Source organism: Peromyscus californicus, unplaced genomic scaffold (assembly GCF_007827085.1).
Source record: "Peromyscus californicus insignis strain IS unplaced genomic scaffold, ASM782708v3 Scaffold_16__1_contigs__length_79575227, whole genome shotgun sequence".
Taxonomy (NCBI): domain Eukaryota; kingdom Metazoa; phylum Chordata; class Mammalia; order Rodentia; family Cricetidae; genus Peromyscus; species Peromyscus californicus.
Window position 1 is genome coordinate 20,865,061 of NW_026294458.1, and position 23,142 is coordinate 20,888,202.

Sequence of the window (23,142 nt, forward strand, 5' to 3'; positions counted from 1 at the left end):
CTTGAGGTCCATCCCGCCATAGCAGTTCCGTTCTGCTTGGCCTGAGTTCTCAGAATCCTGCAGCTGGTAAAGGCAGCGGTTCATTCCCACCAAACTCTTGAAGGTTTATTCTGAAAATGTCCCTTTTTTCCGTTCACAGTGACTAACACACCTAAGCACACCCCACCCTTCCCCATTTCTCTTCTTCTGGGACGCCATCAGTGATTATCCATGAACTGGGGAATGGATATGTCTTGACTCCACTCCATCCTCCCGTCACCCACTCACCACCAGCCCTGCCTCCCTCCCTTCAACTGCCGCAGCCAGATTGGTTTTCTCCAGGCTCCCTAAGCAACATGCCTTCCTGCTGAGAAACTTGGCACCTTCTTTTTCTTTCCTCCTGAAGCCGAAGTCTCCCTCCATCTCCCTGCTTCTGATACATGGTCTGAATCCCACCTGAATGAGCCCCTAGGTTTTGACTTAAATGTCTTGCTCCTGTGCAGTCTTCATACACAGGTTTCACTGCTGAAGAGCATCTCTCCAGCCTGTCTGCCACGGAGCATCCTGACCATAGCCCAGTCCTAGAGACTGGCCAGATCATTTCTGACTGCCAGAGCCTGCCCTGAGCAGTGTTCTGCTGTCTCTTCAGAGACCAGAGATGTGAGAAAAGCAGACAAAAGTGCCCAGCATAATCTTGTCTGAGGGCTCTTAGGAGACCCATGGCCAAAGGTGGAGCACCCAACCTGGAATCGTGTGGCTCTAGCTTTCAAGACAGGCCATCTCTGAGGGGGTCTCAGGTTCGCCTGGGGTCAGAGGTGATTTGCTCCCCCGAAAGCCCACTGTTAGAGCTAGAACTTGACCTTCGAGTCATTTGTGGAAAATCAGGTTATAGAGCTGATTCCCCCCAGCCTCTTCTTCATAAACTACAGTTTCTAAGTGGCCATTATACCCACTGCACAAGACCCAGGCAGCTGCATCTTAGAAGTCTATTCATCATTTTGTTACCATGATAAAATATGTCAGTTTTCCAAAATGTGACTATACACATACCACTGACAGTACGTAAGATGCCATCACACGGCACAAAGCAGGGTACAGTGTAGAATTGCATAAAACAGTGATGGACTTTAAAAAAAAAAAAAAAAAAAGAGGCCCATCTCGGTCCCAGAGGTGATGGCTCAGCGGACACGGGCTTGTAGGCTGACAATGAAAACCTGATGACCTGAATTTGATCTCTGGAACCCACAGAAAGGTAGAAGGAGAAAACCGATTCCACGGAGTATGAATCTGATCTCCACACATTTGCCTCTACCACCACCACCACCACCACCACCACCAATAATAATAAAAATAATAATAACAACAACAGTGATGATGATAAGATAGGTCCAGTTAGCTGCCTCTAAAGCAGTGGTTCTCAACCTGTGGGTCATGGCCCCTGTATGTGTGTGGGGTGGGTGGGGGTGGGGGTGGTTGAATACCAGATACCCTGCCTATCAGATATTTACATTACGCTTTATAACAATAACAAAGTTACAGTTATGAAGTGGCAACAAATAATTTTATAGTTGGGGTGGTCACCACAACATGAGGAACTGTATTAAAAAAGGCTGGAGCATCAGGAAGGTTGAGAACCACTGCTCTAAAGGGATGGCAGAAGGGAAGGTGGTTCCACTGGGGAGCTCTGTGAGAGAGGACAAGAGGGGAGCATGAGCAGCAGAACCCCTGAATGCCCTTTTGCAAGGACATGGTAAAGTCAGTCAGTGTAGGCTGAGTATCTCCCATCCAAAGTGCTTGGGACCGGAAGCGCTTCAGATTGAGGTTTTCAAATTTGGGAATATTTGCATAGTCTTTATTGGCTGAGTATCCTAAATCTGAAAATACAATCTCTGAGATGGTCTAAAATCAGACACGTTTTGAGTGTTACGTTGGCACTCAGGAAGTTTGGGAGGTGCTGGGGACATGGCTCAGTGGGTAAGAGAGCTTATTGTACACGCACGAGGACCTGAGTTCACATCCCCATCACCCATGGAAAAACTAGACCATGCGCTTGTAACCTCAGCACTGGGGAGGGTGGAGACTTTTGCTGGGGTTTGTTGGGTGCTAGAAAATGTTGATTTCCATGGACAGTGACTCTGTCTCAAGGGAATGAAGTGAAGAGCAGTAGACAAGACATTCCTCCTCTGGCCTCTGCATGGGACCCACAGTTATGCACAACACACACAGACACAGCAAAAAAGAAAAGCGATTTAGGATTTCGGAGCATTTCAGATCTGGGTTTTCAGATGAAGGATGCCCAACTTGTAGTGCTATCCTTATCCTACTCAATAGCTGAGGCTAGAGAAGGAAGAAGTTCATCTATTGTCCAAGTGACATGATCTGTGTCTGAATCCAAAGCCTGCACAGTTGACCTTTAACATGTAGCCTCTTCCCGCTGTTCTCCAAGTTCCCGAAGCTTCAGTTTCCTATTTTCTCCCGGAAACCTCTTAGAAATGTAAGTTCTTGGGCCCCACCCAAATCCTGCTGAGCCAGAAACTCCTGGGGTAGGGCCAAACAACCTGGGCTGTCAACAGTCCTCATAGTGACATAAACTCAGCCTTGAGTACCACTGCTCTGCACTAGCCCTCTGACTGCTCCCCAAGAAGAGCCCCTTGTTTTTGTTTTTGTTTTCATTTTTCTTTATTAAGAAATTTTCTACTCACTCTACATATCATCCACAGATCCCACCTCTTCGCTCCTTCCACCCCCCAGCCCTCTCTCCCAAGCCACCCCACATCCCCACATCCCCCAAAATCAAGGTCCGAGTCAGCAGAGCCCAGCACACTGAGTCTAGGCAGGTCCAAGCCCCTTCCCACTGCACCAAGGCTGAGCAAGGCGTCACACCACAGGCACCGGATTCCCAAAAGCCTGCCCATGCACCAGGGATGGATCCTGATCTCCCTGTCTGGGTGCCCCCCAAACAGTTCAAGCCAAACAACCATCTTCCGTGTCCAGAGGGCCTAGTCCAGTCCCATGGGGGCTCCACAGCCACTAGTCTACAGTTCATGGGCTTCCACTAGTGTGGCCGGAGAAGACCCCCTTGTAATGCAACCTAGAACCCACGGGAGCATCCCAAGATGCTGGCTGTAGATAGATCTCTCACCATTCTGTCTGGTGCTTCTGTGCTGCCTAGCTCCTCATTAAGACACGTGGAGCTTGAAGTAGGCCTGATGGCTTCAGGGCTCTACGAGGAATTTTCCAACAGAAAAAAGTCTCTTAATTCCACCAAGGCTTTCTTGCTATTTTCTGTGGCCCTTGCTATTTCATTTGCTCTGTCTGTACAGCTCAATGTCCGTTGCTTGCTATGTCCTTAGTCATGTATCCAACCACCATCTGTGCGATGGGCATAGTAGCCAGGGTTTGTATTTGAAGAGTGAGAGACAAATTCAGACGTTTTCTCAGAGCCTCCATATCCACCAACCGGAAAAGTGCCCTCTGCCCCCAGGGCAGGGCGCTTTGAGGAAGGCCTGGGGAGGCCCTTCTCTCAGCCTTGCTGCCTGTAAGACTTCCTGAGAGGACAAGGGTTCCTCTAAGGAGCTGCAGGACAGACAGCAGGCAACTGCGGAAAAGAGTGGAGTGGAGTTGGGGCGGGTGATAGGGAGAGCAGTCCAGACTGAGTGGCCACCCTGAGAAGATCTGGAGCGGGGAGTAACCCCAGCCCTGAGGAATTCAGTTCAGAAGGGCTGAGGCACGTGTGAAGTGAGAGGGGAAGTGAGATGAGGTAGCTGGAAGAAGAGGTTGACCAACTAACTCACCTTTTGGTCAGAGGATAGAGTTTGAACGTTAGGGAAATGGGAAACCATTTCTTTCTCTTTTCTTTTTTCTCTACTTCCTCCCTCCCTCTCTCCTTCCCTCCCTCCCTCCCTCCTTCCTTCCTTCCACCTTTTCTAAGACGGGAGGCCTCACTATGTAGGAGGCCTCACTATGTAGACCGAGCTGACCTCAGACTCACAAAGATCCACCTGCCTAGGCATTGTGAGTGCTGGGATGAAAAGGCTGTGCTACCTGAGCCTGGTCACAAATGGGAAACCACTTTTAGAAGAGAAGGGATGGGGAAAACTGGTTTTAGCAGGATCACGCCACTATAACTGTGGCCTTATTTAAATACAGTTCTTTTATTGTGGTGGGTGTGTGGTGGTTACTGTTGGGTTGGTGTTGGGCGTGTTAATAGACTGAATTCTGGGAGTTTCTCTCCCCCCCCCTCCCCGAGTTGGGAGGTGGCGGGTGGTGGATGGGCCCTTTCTTTCTGTAGACTGCTCAGCAGAAGCCTGTGTATTTGAGTGCCCAGCCAGAGGTGGGCAGGAGGGCAGGGGCTGTGCTGCTTTTGTTCATTTGCATGGCTTTTATTACTCAGGCACAGAAAGAAGTAGGTCACCTTTAGCATTGTCTCCTGCTCCTGCCTTCAGGGTGTCTGTCCTTGCTGGTCACAGTTCAGCACACAGAACGCTATGTCACCCTGTTTGCCTCCATCACCCTCAAATGTGACTACACCACCTCTGCTCAGCTCCAGGACGTGGTGGTGACGTGGCGCTTCAAGTCTTTCTGCAAGGACCCCATCTTTGACTACTTCTCTGCCTGTGAGTACCCCGGTTCTTGTTCTGCCCATCGTTCCCAGGCATCTGTCTGTAAGCTATCATCGGGGTCGAGAAATCATTATAGATCACAAGTTGTCATCACAAGGAGCTGCTCCGACACTGTCCCTTCACTTTTCAGATAAACTGAACCCAAGTGGCACAACTAGTTGTTCAAGGGCCAATGTCGGTTCCTTTGCACCATGCTGTTCAGGCAGCGCAGACGTAAAAGACCTAGCATGTCCTTCCTCCTGGGCACTCCTCATTCAAACCAGCCCTGAGCCATGTGGGACCTCATGTCAGTGGCCATCGTTTGGAAGATCCCTGCCCACTGCCTCACTTTGAGTGATGTAGAGCTCTCTGCCTCCATGAAGCCTCTTTGCCCTTGGGCATCTCAGGTCACTGCGATGGGCTGCTCCTTTGCTTTAGCCAAGTCTGGCTTCTCAGTAACAATGGGCCCATTCACGTCACCTCCTTCCCAGATGTCCATTTCTAACCTCCCTCCAGCACCGAAGGAGCCTGGAGCCCCACAGTCAGCCTGCAGTGATTAGACCTATAGAAAGTGTGAGAGTACAAGGAGGTACCCTGTTTGGGGGAAGGAAGTGGGCGTTCTGAGGTGAAGCAAAGGGAGGAAGGCATGGCTGTGTGCCTCCTGTAGCTCTGGGGCTAATGCCTTACAGCAGGACTGGACAGAGCCCCCAGATCTCACTGAGCTTCCCCATTTAGTCTGCATCGTTTCCTTGTGGGCTATTCTTAAACACTTGGGTAAGTGACGAGGGAGGAGACTAGGGTGGTAGACAGAAGTCACCTGGAAGATTTAGCAGCCTTGGGGTTCTCTACTGGGAAGGATGGGTGAGTGACCTCCCACTGGAGCAGAAGCTGAGCGCGCGCGGGGGGTGGGGGGGGAGGCGGGGGGGGGCACTTTGTAAATGAAACAAGGGAAATTGGGAAGAGAGACGGCGCAAGAGAGATGGCGCATGCAGACAGGCTTTGGACATGATGGCTTTCAAGGGGTTTGAAGTCTTATGATGAGAGAGGAGTTCCTGATGTCGGCGGGGGCTTGTTAGCCTCCTCCAGACCTGCAGAATCTGAATGATCTGAGTGACTTGCTGCCCTCTTCTCAGCATACCAGGCCGCCTTATCCCTGGGCCAGGACCCCTCCAACGACTGTAACGACAACCAGAGGGAAGTCCGCATCGTGGCCCAGCGGCGGGGACAGAATGAGCCGGTGCTGGGGGTGGATTACCGGCAGCGCAAGATCACCATCCAGAACCGTGAGTATGGGGGCGGTGGCAGGGGAACTAAGGCTTGAAGAGGATCCAGACACAGGCCTAGCAGGCTGAGTCAGCACGGGATTCCCCAAGATCTTCTGGGGCCTGATAACTGACTTGGTCACTGGGTTGTTTGAAACAAGTGCCGGCTTCTTAGAATGTATTCCACCGTCGGAAGCCACTTCTCGGGAACTTGCTCTATGGACCAGAGGATGTTCCTCAGCCTTGGCTAAAGGTCAGGGTGTTCCTGGTTCTTTTGCTTCCTGAGACTCGGGCTAAGATGTGATCTGGCTCCTTTGATGCTCTTTACAAATCGTTCTCAGGGCCCATTCACACACCAGGTCCCCGAGGTCCCCTTGGTCACTCTTGATGCCTTGAAGCAGGAGCTTGAGGGCAAGTGGATTCTTTGAGACTACTGCCATCCCTGGACAGAGGACGCAGCACTGACTTGGACCCAAGCCTGGGTAAGAGTTGCAGTGGTTCCCCTCACAAGCCTAGCTACCAGCATCAAGTTGGCCATTTTCTCTGCCTCTTCTTTATCATCGGAGAGAGAGCCACATGGCATCTGTCCCCACGCTGCAGTAAATATCAAATGCATGGGTTGGGAGCTGGGTCTAAAGTAGGTCCTTTCTTTGTACCTGGTACAAGAAGCCCCCACAGCACTGGGTCCACAGCTGGACTCAGGCATGGTGACTGTTCTGTACTTGCACGTGACATTGAGCAAACCCCTTCACATTTTGGGTTTTTTTTTTTTTTTTTTGCCTCAGTTTCTATTAAGTGGGACTGGCTGTAGAGCCCATCTCAAAGGGAGTTGTGATGTAGTGTATGAAAATCACTTACCTAACAGTTAATACGGAGTAAACCCAAGTCACTAGTCATGATGTTTTTTATACACAAAGGATTGACTAGTGTCCCACATTCCTCGCCTGTCATCCTGGATTACTGTGAAGTTATAGTGACAGAGACTATTTCAGTGAGCTTTATATGCCATGTTAAAAAAAAAAAATTATTGGTGGGGATGGAGAGATGACTCCACAGTTAAGAATAATAGAACACTTGCTTTTCTTCCAGAGGACCCAGGTTCGATTCCCAGCACTTGCATGGTGGCTCGCAACAGTCTGTAACTCTACTTCCAGGGGATCTGACACCCCCTTTTGGTTTCCTTGAGCACCAGGCATGCAGGTGATGCACACAGACACATGTGGCAAAGCACACCTATATACATAAAAATATGTAAATATACATAAAAAACGAACAAACAAAAACAAAAAACGAAAAAAGTATTTGTGGGGCCGGAGAGCTCAGTGGTTAACAGAACTTGTGGCTCTCTCAGAGAACCCAAATTTGGTTCCCAGTACTCACTTCAGGCAGCTCACAGCCGCCTGTCACTCCAGTTCCACGAGGCCCAATGCTCTCTTTCCGGCCTTTACAGCACTGTTCTGACATATACAAAACCACACACGTGCATGAGCGCACACACACACACACACACACACACACACACACACACACACTCAAATAAAAACAATAAAAGTAAATCTTAAAATAAATTTGCTCACTATAAGGGCAAAAACAAATAGCCGGCTGCTTGTGATGCTCAGTGTAAGGAATTAGTGAATATTTTATGACCATTTAAAGGGCCAACTTAACCGCTGCTTCTGATTTTGTAATGCTTTAATATGATCTTTTCACACTTGCCCTCTGATTTTCCCCAAGGTCACCTTTGACTCTTAGCCTAGGGACCATCTGCATCTCCCTCAGCCTCCACGTGCATCTGCAGAGGCTTCGATGGTTCTGCTTCCTCAGAATTGGCTCTGATCTGACCCCTGGGATCACAACTTTAACTAGCTGGCCTCCTTTAGAGTTTCTGAAGGATGAGAAGTCCCCGTGGAGAATCTGGAGGGCCGCCTGTGTGTCTGGTTCTGAGTAGTACCTTTCACTACCTCTCTTCCTGACCACTTCCTGGTCAGACCCCATCTTGTTCGCACTCCTAAGGGAAAGCAGTATTTCCCCGAGGGCTGGATTTCTACCTCCAGGCTCAGCCTGACTTCTCAGAATCCTTGTTTTCTGACACTTTCATGTCCGAGTTTCTATCACTCCAGAGGACCCTGCCAAATAAGGTCATGGGTCGTCTAAAATATTAACATGTCTGAATAGCCTCGCCATGCTGACATTCCTCAGAAACTCTTTATGACTCCAAGGAAAGTTGGGTCAGGTTTCCATTGCTCACTCAGCACTTTCATCATTCCACCGGGTCTGGGGGTGGGGGGGGAAGTGGTAGGTTTAGAGAATCATGAGGGAAAAAGGCTTCGCCAGGACTGACGTAAAAGAGAAGGAAACAGAAGTCAAAGTATGCTCCAGTCTTGCATGACCTCACGTTTTTGTTTCGGTTCCTCAGTAGATATTTCTTGACAAACAGACAATAACCAGTTGCAGATAGGACCACCGACTGTGCAGCAGCAAGCCTTGGAACGCTGAGGTCTGTCTGATCGCTGTAGTTTCTGGGAGAAGCCTGCAGGCCATCACTTGGTGCTGCTCTGGGGCTCTGACTGGCTTTTAAACCGGCCAGCACAGAGAGGGGCTGGCTCCTCTTGAATTTCCCCACAGGTTTGTAACTTAACAATTTGAGCCATTGGGTTTGAGAACATTGGCCAGATTCGCTTAACTTGAAAGTGTATGTTAACCATTGGGTGCTCTTCATCGGGCCCCGGCGCGTCAGGTACTCACAGGAACGGAGATTCTTCCCTTGGCTAATACTCTGAAAATGCTGGCCCTATTTTCTGTGCACCTTTAAGTGCATTGCACAGCTGTCCCTTCGAGCACCAGAGCCACTCGATCATCTTGGCCTGGGAAGGGGTCTAGGCTGTGACGCTTTCCCTCCATTTTGGAGGAAATAGCAGGGCTCACCAGTCTGAGGCAGAGTTGTGGGTGTGAACCTATGTGTTGTCTGTCCACTCCCTTAACCTCTCTCTGTCTTCAGTTTCCTTATCTGAAATATAGCTAAGTCATCATACCCACTTCTCAGTTGGCAAATAATCAGGAACTAGAGATATCAGTAATGTAAGCAAAGGGAAGCTTGCTTTGATCTTCTGTATAAAATCAGAAACACACAGTCCACACCTAGGGCTGCACTTCATTAAATTCTTGGGGGCCCCAAGTTCATTTCTACTTACCCAGATTGTCATCTTTCTAAATGTATGGGTCCATTTTTTTTTTTGTTCCTAAAATAAAAGGCCTGTGGCTGTGTAATTTGCAAAGTAAAGAGGTTTGTATAGCTCATCACTCTGGATGCTGAAAGTCCAAGAGAAGATGGTGCCATTGGTTTGGTCTCATGAAGGCTCACGGCTGGGTCACCACCATGAGAAGAGCATTATTGTAGAAGTGCCTACAAGAATCAGAGCTCCCAGGGGGATACAGGAGACCAGAGCGCAGAGAGGACCATCCCTGTTCTTCTATAACCACCTATTCTGTTGTGAACTGAGGAGATGTAAGGATGACTTTAATCTCCTCTCAGGATGGCAGCTCATCCAAGTGACCTAATTACTGTTCTCATCTCCATCCCTTAAAGATTTCACTGCCTTCCAACAAGCCACACTGAGGCTAAGCTCCCCATACGTGAAACTTTGGGAGACATCCTCAGACTCTATCCAATTCACAGCACCCAGGCATGAAGTAGAAGAGATGAAGAAGCCAGAGAAGACTGTTCACATGCTCTTTAAAAGAAAGTTCCCGAAACACTCTTGCATACATTCACAACTGCATCACTTGGAAGAGAGGGTGGAAAACATCGACTTTATTCTACGTGGTCCCCAACTTAGTCTATTTTATGCTCTTTCATAATAGTGTACCCGAGACTAGGTAATTATAATCCGTGGCAATGCAGTGGCTTATGTTTATAGAGGCCAAGAAGTCTGGTGAGGGTCTATTGCTACACTATCACACAGCAATAAGAGGGCAAGAGGGGACCAAACTCATCCATTTGTTTGTTCGTTCTTGTTTTATTGTGGCTTATAGGGTTTCACTATGTAGCTCCGGCTGTCCTGGAACTTGCTATGCAAGCGGGTAGCCCAGGCTGGTGTGAAGCTCACAGAGTTCCGCCTGCCTCTGCCTCCCAAGTACTGGGATTAAAGGTGTGCACCACCACGCCCAGCCAAACTCACCCTTTTGAATGGCTCTAACCTACCTACCCATGAGGATAGAGCCCTTATGGCTCATTCTGCTTTTTAAAAGTCTCTTCTCTCTCTTCCTCCCTCTTTCTCAGAAAGTGTTCGATTGAACTTCCAGGGCACAGTCTATCAAGGTCCTAATCTCTTAATACTAATAAAATACAATTTTATTTCAACATGAGTTTTAAAGGTAACAAACATACATTTACTTAAACTGTAGAAGCTGTATACATACCCAGCAATTCTGTGATCCGGTGAGAAGGGAGCAACATCCGTGGGAGGCAACTGGGACTCTACTTCACCCACATACAGGGACATATAGTGGAAATTAAACGAGATGATGTATCCAGAGCCTTATAAACTACTAGTGGGGTTCAATGGGGAGTTTGTCCATCAACCCCATCTCTGGGAACAAAGGAAGGTCTGAGGAGGGACCTGGGACCTCTTTCTCATCAATCACAGGCCTTCTTAGGAATGACAGTTCTGAGGTCCCGAAGCTACCATGTCCCAATAACTGGCCCTTTTCCCTTCTCTCCTCCATAGGAGCAGATCTTGTGATTAATGAAGTGATGTGGTGGGATCATGGAGTATACTATTGCACCATTGAGGCTCCAGGAGACACATCAGGAGACCCAGATAAGGAGGTGAAGCTCATTGTCCTGCGTAAGTGCTGCTGGCGCCGTCAGGTCACCGATCAGTGTGCTTGTTTGTTTGTTTGTTTGTTTTTGTTTTTTGTTTTCATGCAAAAGCACCCACCAATAGCAGCAGCAAAGCCAGAAACAAACAGGTCTGTATTGCTGTCATTGGACTGGGAGCTTCTAATGGTCTCTTACTAAAGTTAAACTTTTTTACCAGCATATCACTTGAACTTAACCTCTAGGTCAATGGCTGTATTTACGAAGGTCTAGAACATTGGCTCTCAGCCTACGGACGGTGACCCCTCTGGGGTCGGAAGACCCTTTCACAGAGGTTGCCTGAGACTATCAGAAAACCCAGATAGTTACATTAGGATTCATAACAGTAGGAAAATGACAGTTACGAAGTAGCAACCAAAATAATTGTATGGTTGAGGGTCACCGCAGCATGAGGCGCTGAATTAAAGGGTCTCAGTGTTAGGAAGGTTGAGGGGGCTAGAACGTTGGAGTCGAGGCATCTCTCTGAAGAGTTTGTTCGTCCTCTTTTGGCTTTCTCTCCGCTGTAGATTGGCTGACAGTGATCTTCATCATCCTTGGAGCCCTCCTTCTCCTGCTGCTGATTGGCGTGTGCTGGTGCCAGTGCTGCCCTCAGTACTGCTGCTGCTACATCCGCTGCCCCTGCTGTCCTGCCCGCTGCTGCTGCCCCGAGGAAGGTAAGAGAATGCGAGTGGCAGTGGGTTGGGCGTGATGATACACGTGCCCGATGCCCCACGCGGAGGGGTTTAGCTTTCTCAGGTTAAAGTTCACGGTCGTGGTCGTCTTCCCGGGATCTCCTTCATGCCTTCCTCCTTTGAAGGTTCAGAAGATGTGGAACTGCAGCCCTGAGGATGATGCTCAGGAATGCTCTAAAGCCATAGGGAAGGAGGCCCATAACAGGATTTCTACCTACGAGATTCTTTTCTTAGTATGCAGATGGAGTTGGATCAACTGTTTCATATGGAAGTTTTTCCTTTTGGGTATTTGAGCAAGTCAACTTTTCTTTCCCAGGTCAGAAGTGGAATAGAAAGTTCCAGCACTCTAGCCACGCCTTTTTTTTTTTTTTTTTTTTTTTTTGGCAACCTGTCCCCATCCCAAAGCTCTCCAAGGGCCCCGGCCCCGGCCACCAGTCATCTATTTAGTATGTGGAAGATACTCATCATTTCGGAGAGCCCAAGCATTTTAGGAGTTGTAGTTTGGAAACCAGGGACAAAGGCCAAATATGTTTCTTATTCTACTACAATTTCACAGCATTACTTAGAGATGGGATAAAGACAGGATGAAAAGAACAGGACAATTGAGAAAGCATTGGTCCTCAAACTGAAGCTCACACTGAATCATGTAGCGGTCTTGGTCAAAATTAATTGCTTCTCCTCCGCCAGCTTCTGACCCAATGGGTCTGGGGGAGTAGGGTCCTAGAATGTGTATTTCTCAAACATTGCCAGGTGATGTAAAGCTTGTGCCGGGGAAGGGGAGAAGGAACAGAAACTCTTAGCATAAGCTTTCTTTGGACTGGAATTTCATCCTATAAAGGAGAAATTTTGGTCCAGCAAAATAACTGAGTGGGTAAGGTGCTTTCTGCCAAGTCTAACCCCCCTGGGTCCCATCCCTGAGACCCGTAAGGTGGAAAGAGAGACCTGACTCTTTTGAATTCCACATGTGTGCCCTGGCACATATATGTCTGCACACACACACACACACACACACACACACACACACACACACACACAAATATAAGACTCCAATATGCCCTAAAATTTTAAGTTGCAGAATACATGTTAAAGGCAAAAGAATTTAAAGAATGTTCTGTAGAGCTCTTTCCTTAGTAAAGAGATGGGAGCTGAATCAACTGTTTTAACTGGAAGTTTTTCTTTTTGTGTATTTGTTTTAAGTAACATTTCCTTTTCCTGTAAAGTACCACATGGTGGAAAAATCTGAGAAATTAAAAAAAGAGTAGACTAAGTCAAGTCCCCAGAGACAACCACTCCTGCCATCATGGTCCATGGGGAAGAAGGAAGTTTGAAAGGAAAACATGATGAATTACTCATGATGATAGACACCCGCCTTAATCTGTGACGTCAAGGTCAGTGGTCTGAGTCTGGTTTCAGGACTGTGTTCAGAGGCTGCCTGGTGTCTTACAGGAAAAGAGAAATAGCTTCTATTGGATGTCTGTTCTGTGTGCCCTTTCCATCTACTTCCTCACGGGTCCTCACCACAACCCACCAAAGGCATATGTCATCACCATTTCACAGGCAAGGTCAGGGAAGTCTCACAGCTAGGAAGTAGCAGTCACTTGCACAGTGTTAAACCTCTGATTTGTGTCTGTATGTCCCACATGGGAACTGTCACAGCCTCTGTGGACTAGCCGAGGTTATAGACTCTTAAAAGAGGAGGAAATAGCCGAGAACTCAACACGAGTCTATAGCGCTTCCTACCTTTGGGACAGAAACCATGGAGATGTCACTGTCATGGGTGTAGTCACATGTGAGATGAGATAAGTCCTCACAGGATGACTCCTTAGGCCACAGGGCATTAAAAGCAGGCAGGACTAGACAAAGCTGGTATGGGTGATGGATGCATGTGATTAGTGAGCTGAGAAGCAAAGGTTTCTCTTCAGTGGCTGGAGTTTGCTCATGTAAAAGAACCTGTGTAACGAAGAACTGCAGGCCATAGTTAAGGTCCTTGGATTTGATCAGACAATCTCACGTTTTGAACTTTCCTGACAAGTTTGGTGACAAGATGGATGGCAGAGAGGGCCAGGGATGGTTAAGAAAAGCTCTCTGAATAGGGCACAGATTCTGATGCTGTTTTATTTTATTTTTAGACTGAGATAGCCCTAAGAATGTTTATAAGCAAAGAACCAAAAGGGACTATATGGAAGCCCCATTTAAGGAGTGGGATGATCATGGATGAGTGGCATTACCCTTGGAAGCAGAATTAGGTCTACCAAGAAAGAGCTGGCCTTAAAAAGGAAAGAGACAAGAGTGTTGGCAGCCTGACCTCTGAAGAGAGAGGTCACTCCAGGTGGAGTATGGTCATTGTATGAAGGAGAAAGTTGAGGGAGCCCACAGCCGGCCACAATTTCTGCAAGTCAAAGTCCAGTGCTGGAGACACAGCTTAGTGGCTTTGATAAGATCCCTGGGGTCAATCCCAATAGCGTAAACAAACCAACAGAAGGAAACCTCCAGAAGGATGTTGGAGATTCTTGAACATCTCCCACCACAGTCCGTCTCCCCAGCCAGCTCCCACCTTCCTGAGTCGTGATGGGGGGGCTACAGAGAACAATGGAAGTAGCCCTCCATTTTAGCAGATCTAGATAATCCACTTACTGTTGGTAAACAATGCTCATAGGACCTAGAGATGAAAGTTTTTGAAATTGAGCCTAATTTTTTATTTTTTTACAAGAACTAGGGCAGCTTCTCTTATCTCTGAGTTTCTGGCCTCCCCTCCCCAGAGAATCTCTCTCTGTATATAGCAGGGGAGAGTGAGGCCTGGAGAGATTTCGCCAGTTACATTGACCTTGGTGATCTAGGCCCATCACTGTTGGTTCCCTGTGAGGGCTAGTTCCTGTCCTTAGCAAAGAAGATGCAGTCTGTTGGAAATTCATGGGGACCTGAGCAGTGGGGTGTCTAGGATGAGGAAAGGCATGTTTGATAGAAAGATCTCCCAATGGTGCCCATCCTGAGGAGGACCATTGGAGGTCCCATTGCTTGGCTGAGGCCGGGAATCCTCGGCTGACAGTTCCTTGAGGCTAAAATGAACATGGTGTTCCCAGAAGCTGCTGAGGATGTTGATGAGATAGGACTGGCCAGTGAGAAAAAGCAAAGGACTGGGTGGCCATGAGGTAAAAGGATGGTAAAGAAGGAGAGGAGGTGGTAATAACGGTGATCAGTCATGGCCGAGGGAAGTTGTGAGGTCTCCGGGGACATGGGGAGGGGGTGGAGAAGGGAGTAGTGGTTTCAGAGGAGGGTGAAGTGTTGTCACTCTGTCCCCGGTAGATGCCTTCAACATAATGCCCTGGCTCTTCTCTCAGAGTCAAAGCTGAGTGCTGTTTAGACCCCATATGTGTGTGTTTCTCCTGGAGCTAAGGCAAAAGGAGCAATTTGTTATGATAACAATGATAGTCTCTGTCTACTGACTCACCTTTTAGGCACTCCATATGTTTTGCCTCATTTAATTCCAGAAACCCTGTGAAAGATCTATTATGTCTGGCCCAGAGACTCCGAAAACTTTAAGTCTCACAGCTAGAGCTGCCTGGCCTTCACAACCTTTATTAGAGCTGCCTGGCCTTCACAACCTTTATTTAAAGAAGGCTATCCCCGATGGCCCCATTTCTCAGAATTTGCCTGAATCCTCAGTAGCCAGCTCCAAGCTGAGAGAAACTGCATCATACCCTCCCGTGTATCATACCACATCACACCCCAGGTCACTAAGAGACGTTGGGTCGGAATGCCACTTCCGTGATCTCAACTTCCTCATCTACTTCCCATATTAAAAGACATCTCAAGGCCAGGCGTGGTGGCTCAGTACTTCGGAGGTGAGGAAGGAAGATCATTAAGTTTGATGCCCGCCAGGGCCAGAGAGTGAGACCCTATTTCAAAAAAACAGGGGCTAGGAGGGGAGAGAAGGGTTAACTTGTTTACATAAACTATTAGGTGTGCTGATAGTTGGCCAGCAGTGGGGGTTGCTAAGCTCTTGTCCCTGTCTCCTTTGAGGCCGGAGAGCTGTGGGCTGGTGTTCAGGTGTGGCAACTCTAGGAGCTGTTTCAGTTTGCATTTGATTTCCTCCTGGGCTGTGACTCACCAATCGGGCTGGAGCCCTGGACACTTTCGGGAGGTTCTGCGGCAACCACTTCCTGTTGTGTTGGAAGATGGCCTCTCAAGGGCCTCAGCAGACCTCCCACCCTGTGTAGCTGGGTACAGAATACCTGCCTTCTGCCCTGTTCTTCTGTACTGGAGGGGGACCGAGGCAGAGCGGGGCTGGTTTACAGCTAACCCTGAAGTCGGTGAGACTCCCAGCCACAATTTGTCACAGCATGCATCTGCTCCACGCATGGATAGGCAGAGTCTTTGGGAGGCAAGTGGTACTTGGCCACAGTTACCTCAAAATGGAAACGAAAACAAATAAGTGTTTGTATTTTTAATTGCACTTGCTGTGGACTGTGTGCTTCGGGCCAGCCACACCTAGAGGACCGAAGTGACATTTCATAGACCCTTATGTTGCTTATTTACACGGTCGCCACAATACAGGACTATTTCCTTTCCATTTGCCTGTCCCATCCCTACTTGTTGTAAAGGCTCCACTCCAAAGCGCTTCAGCTTTATGTATCCCTGGCCTTCCTCCCACGTGGTTTCCCTAACCCAGGACTGGTGTACCAGCTGGAAGCATGCTTTGGCGTCACAACGTAGGCTTGTTCTTGCCCTCAGAGCAGATGGCCCTGAGCTTGCCCTGCGGGCTCAAGAGCCCTAATTCATGGCCTTCTCTAAGCTTTTTACTATGTGAGACTTCTCTGTGAGGCCTGAAGTTTGACTGACTTCTTACTTAGTACATGTGTACTGCCTATGCACTTTAGGTGACCGGGAGAGCAAGGAGCCGAGGCTATGTTTCGAGGCTAAGGAGTTGAGTTTTTTAAACGTAGACCATCCTAAAGTGTGAGAGGTGTAGCCTTTAATACAGGAAATTCATTCCCAGCCCCCTTGCTAAAGACATAGCTGAGTTATTGTTCCTTAACTCTTGTTTCCATGAGAGATAGGTAAAGAATGGGTTCCAAGGCAAGAAGCTGGAAGCACAGACCGAGCGAGGTGGGAGGTGTGGGACTCTGGCTGGCTAAGGGTCTGTGTTTCTCCTCCTTCCCCTGCAGCCCTGGCCCGCCACCGCTACATGAAGCAGGTTCAGGCCCTAGGTCCTCAGATGATGGAAAAACCCCTGTACTGGGGGGCGGACAGGAGCTCCCAAGTTTCATCTTATGCAATGAACCCGCTGCTGCAGCGAGGTAAACTTTGCCAGAAAGCCATGGGAGGAAGAGGGCAGAGGGTGAGGGCAGAGTGTGGCCCGGGCAGAAGAGCTGCATGACCAATGGGGTGGGAGGGAGTGGAATCCTGCTAAATAACATGACCCCTTAATGCGCTGGTTCCTAGAAGGATGTCTGAGGCCCGCAGTTCAGTGTGCTCTGCCCTTGTCTCCATTCAGATCTGTCCTTACGGTCCAGCCTTCCACAGATGCCGATGACCCAGACGGTCGCTCACCCTCCGGTGGCCAATGGTGTTCTGGAATATTTGGAGAAAGAATTGCGGAACCTCAACCCAGCCCAGCCTCCCGATCTCAGAGCCAAATCAGGCTACCCTGGCAGCATGCTGTCCTCCCTGGGCCCTGCAGAGGTTGTGGAACGCAGAGTCATCCACCTGCCCCCGCTGATCAGAGACCCACTGTCCTCCAGGACCAGCAACTCATCACACCAGCAGTGGCTCAACCCTCTTCCTTCTAGACACCGGGATCTGAGTGAGGCCAGGAGGCAGCGCTATCACTCGGATTTCCTCCAAGAGCTCCAGGACCGGGGGATCAGACCCTGGACCCCAGGGAGAAGGGAACTGGACCCCAATTGGAGTGGGAGGCACCATCGCTCTAGGCCCAACGAGTCCTCCATGCCCTGGTCAGACTGGGACAGCCTGAGTGAAGGCCCCTCGTCCAGTGAGGCCCCTTGGCCCCCCAGACGCCCAGAGCCCCGGGAAGGTGCCCAGAGGCACAGGAGACGCAGGCACCGCAGCTACTCGCCTCCCTTGCCCTCGGGCCCCAGTTCTTGGAGCTCTGAAGAGGAGAAAGAGTCACTGCCCAGGAACTGGGGTGCCCAGCACCGCCACCGCCACCGCCGCCGCCGTTCCCAGTCCCCAAACTGGCCTGAGGAGAAGCCACCCAGCTACTGTTCACTGGATGTCACTCCAGGCAAGAACAACAGGAAAAAAGGGAATGTGGAGAGGCGCTTGGTGAGCCTGGGGCATCCTGTGGAGGGTCGGGCATGGGCAGCAGCCCCTCAGCCAGCGGTCTCGGCCACAGCTGACACAGACCCTGCAGGGTCTTAGTTCTGCATAACGTCCAGGCAGGCCGGGGGCACTGCCTTTTCTTGGAATGAAAGGGCCGAGTCAGTGCAGGGTGCAGAAGAGGCCCAGGGCTTGCCTTCTCTGCCTCAGTGTGGATTCAGCCATCTTCCCTGTCCCGGGAGGCAGGTCAGGTGGGTTCTGCTGGCATGCAGGTGAGGAACTCAGTCTCAGAATGACTAAGCACTCCGTGGTAGGGAGCTGGTGGGGTTCCAGCTGCCGCCTGGACCTTGACTTTGCAACCTTATTTCCACAGCCCAGATTAGAAATGGGCAGGGCTGTGGGTGTTTAAGTGGGCAGCAACTGTGCTGTGTGTGAGGATGAGGTCTTCCCAGATACCCCTGGAAAGGCTTACCAGACTGATGAAAACCACCCTTGGCCTCCCACTTAGGAGAAAAACTTTGGGATGCTGTGAACACTGAAGATACGGGTCACTGTGTAGCAGGAAAATATACCACATCAGAGCCTCAGGCTTTTTTTTTTTTTTTTTTTTTTTTTTTAAGAGGCATGATTTTTAAGCCAGGTGTGGTAGTGCATAATTTTACTCCCAACCTGCAATCCCAGCACTCAGGAGGCTGAGGCCGGAAAACTGCCACAAGTTCAAGGCTAACCTGATCTACTATCTGAGACCCCATCTCAGAAACACCATGACTTTAAGAAATCATTTTACAATTAACCCACCTAGGTGCCAGCTGATACCTTATGAAAACATTCCGCCATTGCTCAAATGTAAATGAACTACTTACTCAGAAGCAATTTACTGGCTACCCATGAATAGATCTTCTCAGACCAAAACCTTTTCCTCATTTTCGTCTGCTGAGACAGTCAAGTCTCAGGACACTCTGAGACGAAGTCCCAGAGGAAGGGCATGATCTAAGAACAGCAGTCTCTTATGGGCTTGGAAGGACATACCTATCATCATCATCATCATCAAATACACACACACACTTTAAATCAAATATCTGTGTGAAAGAGCAAGCCCCTCAGGGGAGGTACAGAGTGTTTCTCTAGGCCCAGCTGAGATGGGAGAGTGGCGTGAGGAAGGCAGGGAAGCCCAACGGTGCTTCTGAAATCATCAATGGCAGCTTTGTCATCTCACAGGCGTCGTGTGAGCGCCGAGATCTGCAGTAGTGAGAAACTCCTACCAGCACCAGGCACTGAGCTGTGTACAGTTTGCACATGTTATATACTCCCCGCAACAGTCCTGTTCTGTGAGGCCTTTGAGTTAAAGATTTGTTTGCCAATGGCCCTCTGCCCTGGGTGGGTCCCTGACAGTTTCAGCTGAAGCTTAAGGAGTGACCTCATCCACACACGATATAGTTGCTTCTCTGTAATAGGGTCAGTAGAAGAAGTCCTGGAAAAAGCACAGAACCAGTTAAAGCTGGACTGTCTAGAACCACCCTCACATGGTGACCTTTCTATATCGTGACTCAATATGCTTCTTCCTTTTAGCAGAAAAATGTGATTTTCAAGTTTCTGGCTCCAAGGTCTGAGCCCTATTTTCTAATACTTTTTTCTTTTCTTTGTTTTCCTCCAGTTAAATTATGTAGCTCCTTTTAAGCCTTAGAATCTAAGGGAAGGGTACAAGACATTTTGCTCTAGACACTAGAGCCAGTCCTGCTTATTTAGTCCTCACAGGGCTCAGAAAAGCACAAAAGACAAGGCACATAGCCAATGAAGAACGAAGCCCAAGCTTGAACATAGCCCTCTGGTTCGTAAGCTTTTTCAGTAACCCACAGTGTTCCCGCAGATAGAAGGCAATTTTTGAGATCAATAATGCTGTCTAGCAACTGTAGCTTCCCAATTTTCTCCAAGTATCAGTACTTTAAAAGAAAAAGAGAGAGAGAGAGAGAATCATCAAGATGTGCATAAGAAGTAATTCTACCACAATTTTCGTTTATAAAGTTATCTTTGAGAAGCAAAGATTTTGTCCAAAATAATTTAACGCCCCCCCCCCATTGTTTGGGGTCTGAGTTTGTTTTTTGAGAAATATCACTTAATTGCATTCTACCGTCTACTTACATTCTGACAGTGACCAGAGGTCCAGGACCAAAGCTTGACTCTGCAGATTAGTTCATTTAGAGGATGCAGTTTGTTGTCTTTGTAGCTTTGCTGTGAAGGAGACTCTCTGTGCTGGCTGGAGCTCCATGCTTCCTTCCTCCATGGGATTCTGAAGGCACGGGAGCTCGGCACTTTCAATATTGTGCACAGTTAGGCCACTAGATGGTGACTTTTGATCGAGTGTCACTTGAAGTTTTTCTATTCCTTGCATTAAAAATACGTTATCACCGTTAAGTCAGGCTTTATCAGTGACGGGTTTACCATAACTTTAAATAAAATAGCCACTAAAATATTTTGAATAAATATTTAATATTTTTAATAAATATCCATTAAGATATTTTAATCAGAGAAACAGGAAATAAATGTCTTTAGGCTCATGTGGGGCCCTCCCTCTCAAGAGTAATGTTTAACACACATACACAAACAAGGACTTCTGTGCACATAACGCACTGGCAATCCAAACTAGGCAAGAAGTGCTGTCTGCTCAGTGCCCAGGAAAACATGAACTTCTGCTGTGGGAGCGCCCGCTCAGCTTGACTCCAGCCGAGCTCTTGCTCACTGGTGGCCTTTTCATTCAGTCAAAACGAAGCAGGAACTTCAAGCTTTCCACTCCAGTGACTTCAGACTGAATGGGCCCTGTGTTCCTAGCCTCCTTCAGACTATCTTTCTTTCCCATCTTGCCCTAATAGAATGAGTTCCAAGACCCTCTGGCATCTTCAAAACTTGGCCCACATACATCTGTTCTAAGTGAGGAGAAAGCCATGGTGTTTGTTTCTGGGCTAATCTGTAGTAAATACCAGGTATTATATTTTTGCCTTAAATTCTTTATTAGTTAAAAAAAAATGTTGTGTTGGGATCTGCAATCTTCTACTTTGAGTATCCCTTGATCATGCCAAGGTCTTCCTGGACAAATTCCCTTTGGTCATTTTCAGTGTTGTCTTCTGTGCCAGAGAACATTCACCACAGAATATTCAGATTAGAAACCTTGGCCCTTAAAACTCACTTTCCCAATAATGAGAAACAGATTTTTGAAGCGATCTGATGCACATACCTACGCAGTGTCTTTAGGACTGTTCATTACAGCACAGGTGTCTTCCCTTTTCAAATGAGATTCGGATGGTCTCCTTCCTGAACTCCAGTTGTAGATTGTCAAAAATGTAATGAAATGATCCCCCTCCCTGAAATGCATGGAGAGGTTTGAGAAACTTAAACCATAATTCTTGCCTCGTCAAGTGAGAAAAACAAACCAAAGAGACAGCCAAACAAAAAGCAAACCCACAAATAACAAGAGGTCTTTGGAAGACAAGCCGTTGAGTTTGTTCAGGAAAAGTCAGAAAAATAACTTAAGAGGAATACTAAAGTCTGAAGCTGAATGAAAGGGTTAATAATTCCGAGTATGAACAGGGAGCAGAGCTGTCTTCATGGTAAGTCAGGAGATGAACTGTTGAGCAGAAAGCAGGCCTTTTCTTCTGTCTACTGAAGACTTAAAGATATTACAGAAACAACAGTGAGGGTAGAGTAAAGAAGATTAGAAATTTTCAGAAATTGACATTGTTTGAGGAAGGCCATTGAGAGAAAAAGAACGGCACTGTGAAAGGTCAAGAAATACGTCAGCCGCCACTTAGCAGGTTGAACCAGTTCACGTTGGGCAATATCTGCATGGACTGGAGATTGGGCTGACTATAGTTTTTTGTGTTCTTATTCCTCAGGAGAGAGAGAGCTCCCATAGTGGACGGAGTGTGGTCATTTAGTCTCCAGGCACAATGCTGCTTCTTGGATCCCACGTGTTCTCAGCATCACCAAGATTTCCAGCTGCGTTGGGAAGGACACTGCACATCTGTGTCTCGCAGTTTGGACATAAATTCTAAGCATCAAATAGAAGAGTTTTCAAAACAGGGGTTTATGGGATTGATAGCAAGTTCTCCCTTTGTTTATGCCCTCTGCATATTACATGATCTCTGACTTGTAAGGGACCCTAGCTAGGATGTGATCCCTCGGGAACACAGTGGCCCAAGTGTTGAAGTAGGTCACGGTGCTCAGGACTAAGGCATTCCCATAATAACAACTCAGGAGTCTTTAAGAAGAAATCAAACCTATTTCAGGAACAGGAAACCTAAGGAATATTATGGGTAAATTCCCATGGGAACTTCCTTCCTCTCTTGAACTTCTTGGGGGTTTTTCCACATTAAGTGTCTCCACCTGCGGTCCTGAGCATCCCTGAGTTTCCAGTCCTAGGGCATGCAGAAGTTTGATGGCTCTGTACCTTTCATAGGCTGCTCTTCACAACTCCGGAAAATCACAAGGAAGCAGTTTTGCACCAATCGTATTCTTGTTTTTTCTTTTTTTTCTTCTTGTTCATTTCCCCTACATTTAATTTATTTCTTATGTATAATAGTATAATAATGCTGAAATCACTTTAAATACTTTCAAGCACCACACAGTATAAACACAAAAAAAATAAAAGTAATGGGCTAAAGATTGCATCCCAAGTAAATATCTGCTTTTCTACTTTGGGTCTCTACTTCTCTTGGTTGATTTAAGCCTCTCCCCCAGTAAATCTCAGAGAAGAATCAGGCCACTGGGAGTAGTTCTGAAACCACCATTCTTCTGGGATTACCAAAGGTTTCAGGGTTGCGATGTCCCAAGCGTTAACATGTAGGCAGGCTTTGCTACTCAGAGTCCCAGGAGGAAAGAACTGAGCTCTTCCTATAGTAGGACATATCACTGCTTCCCATTTTCCATATGGTTGCTTCACAAGTAGATTTATGACTGACATGTAGGCTTTCTCTGAGTAAACTGAAAGGAGATGGCTCCAACAATATTGATACTATACAAAGTAAGCAATATCCCTGTCTGGATGGTTGTGAGCTCGATTTAGAGCTAATTGTATCAACTCATTCATTTTTCTCCAGACTCATAATTAGAAGTGCGTGGGGGCGGGGCAGGTGCTAAATTCCTGTTTGTCAGAGGTTGCTTTCAGGATTTTTGAAATATGAATTTAAATTAGGAAGCAAAAAAATAACAGCTAATGTAGACATAAAATTCAGTAGGTTGCACTATTCTGTATGGAGGAGTTGACATAGACCCAATTTTCAGCTTATTTCCTGGTGGAGTATAATTTTGTAAATCAAAATTATTGGAAATAGATTCTTATCTCATACAATACATCTCGACCACAGTTTCCCCTCCTCTCATTCCTCCCAGCTCCCTCCCAGCTCCCTCCCAGCTCCCCTCTTTTCCGGATCCACTCCCCCTCCATCACCCATCAGAAAAGAGGAGGCCTACAAGAGAAA

General features: G+C 47.8%; 1 protein-coding gene across 1 annotated transcript; it reads left to right on the forward strand.

Moving 5' to 3' along the window:
* Window positions 1–1,941: 1,941 nt before the first annotated feature.
* Window positions 1,942–18,240, forward strand: Ildr1 (immunoglobulin like domain containing receptor 1). Its single transcript, XM_052739910.1, has 7 exons — window positions 1,942–1,953; window positions 4,400–4,595; window positions 5,714–5,863; window positions 10,570–10,689; window positions 11,228–11,374; window positions 16,558–16,689; window positions 16,887–18,240. Exons 1-7 carry the CDS (start codon window positions 1,942–1,944, stop codon window positions 17,771–17,773), a joined length of 1,644 nt encoding a protein of 547 aa, XP_052595870.1. The 3' UTR covers window positions 17,774–18,240.
* The last annotated feature ends 4,902 nt before the right edge of the window (window positions 18,241–23,142 follow it).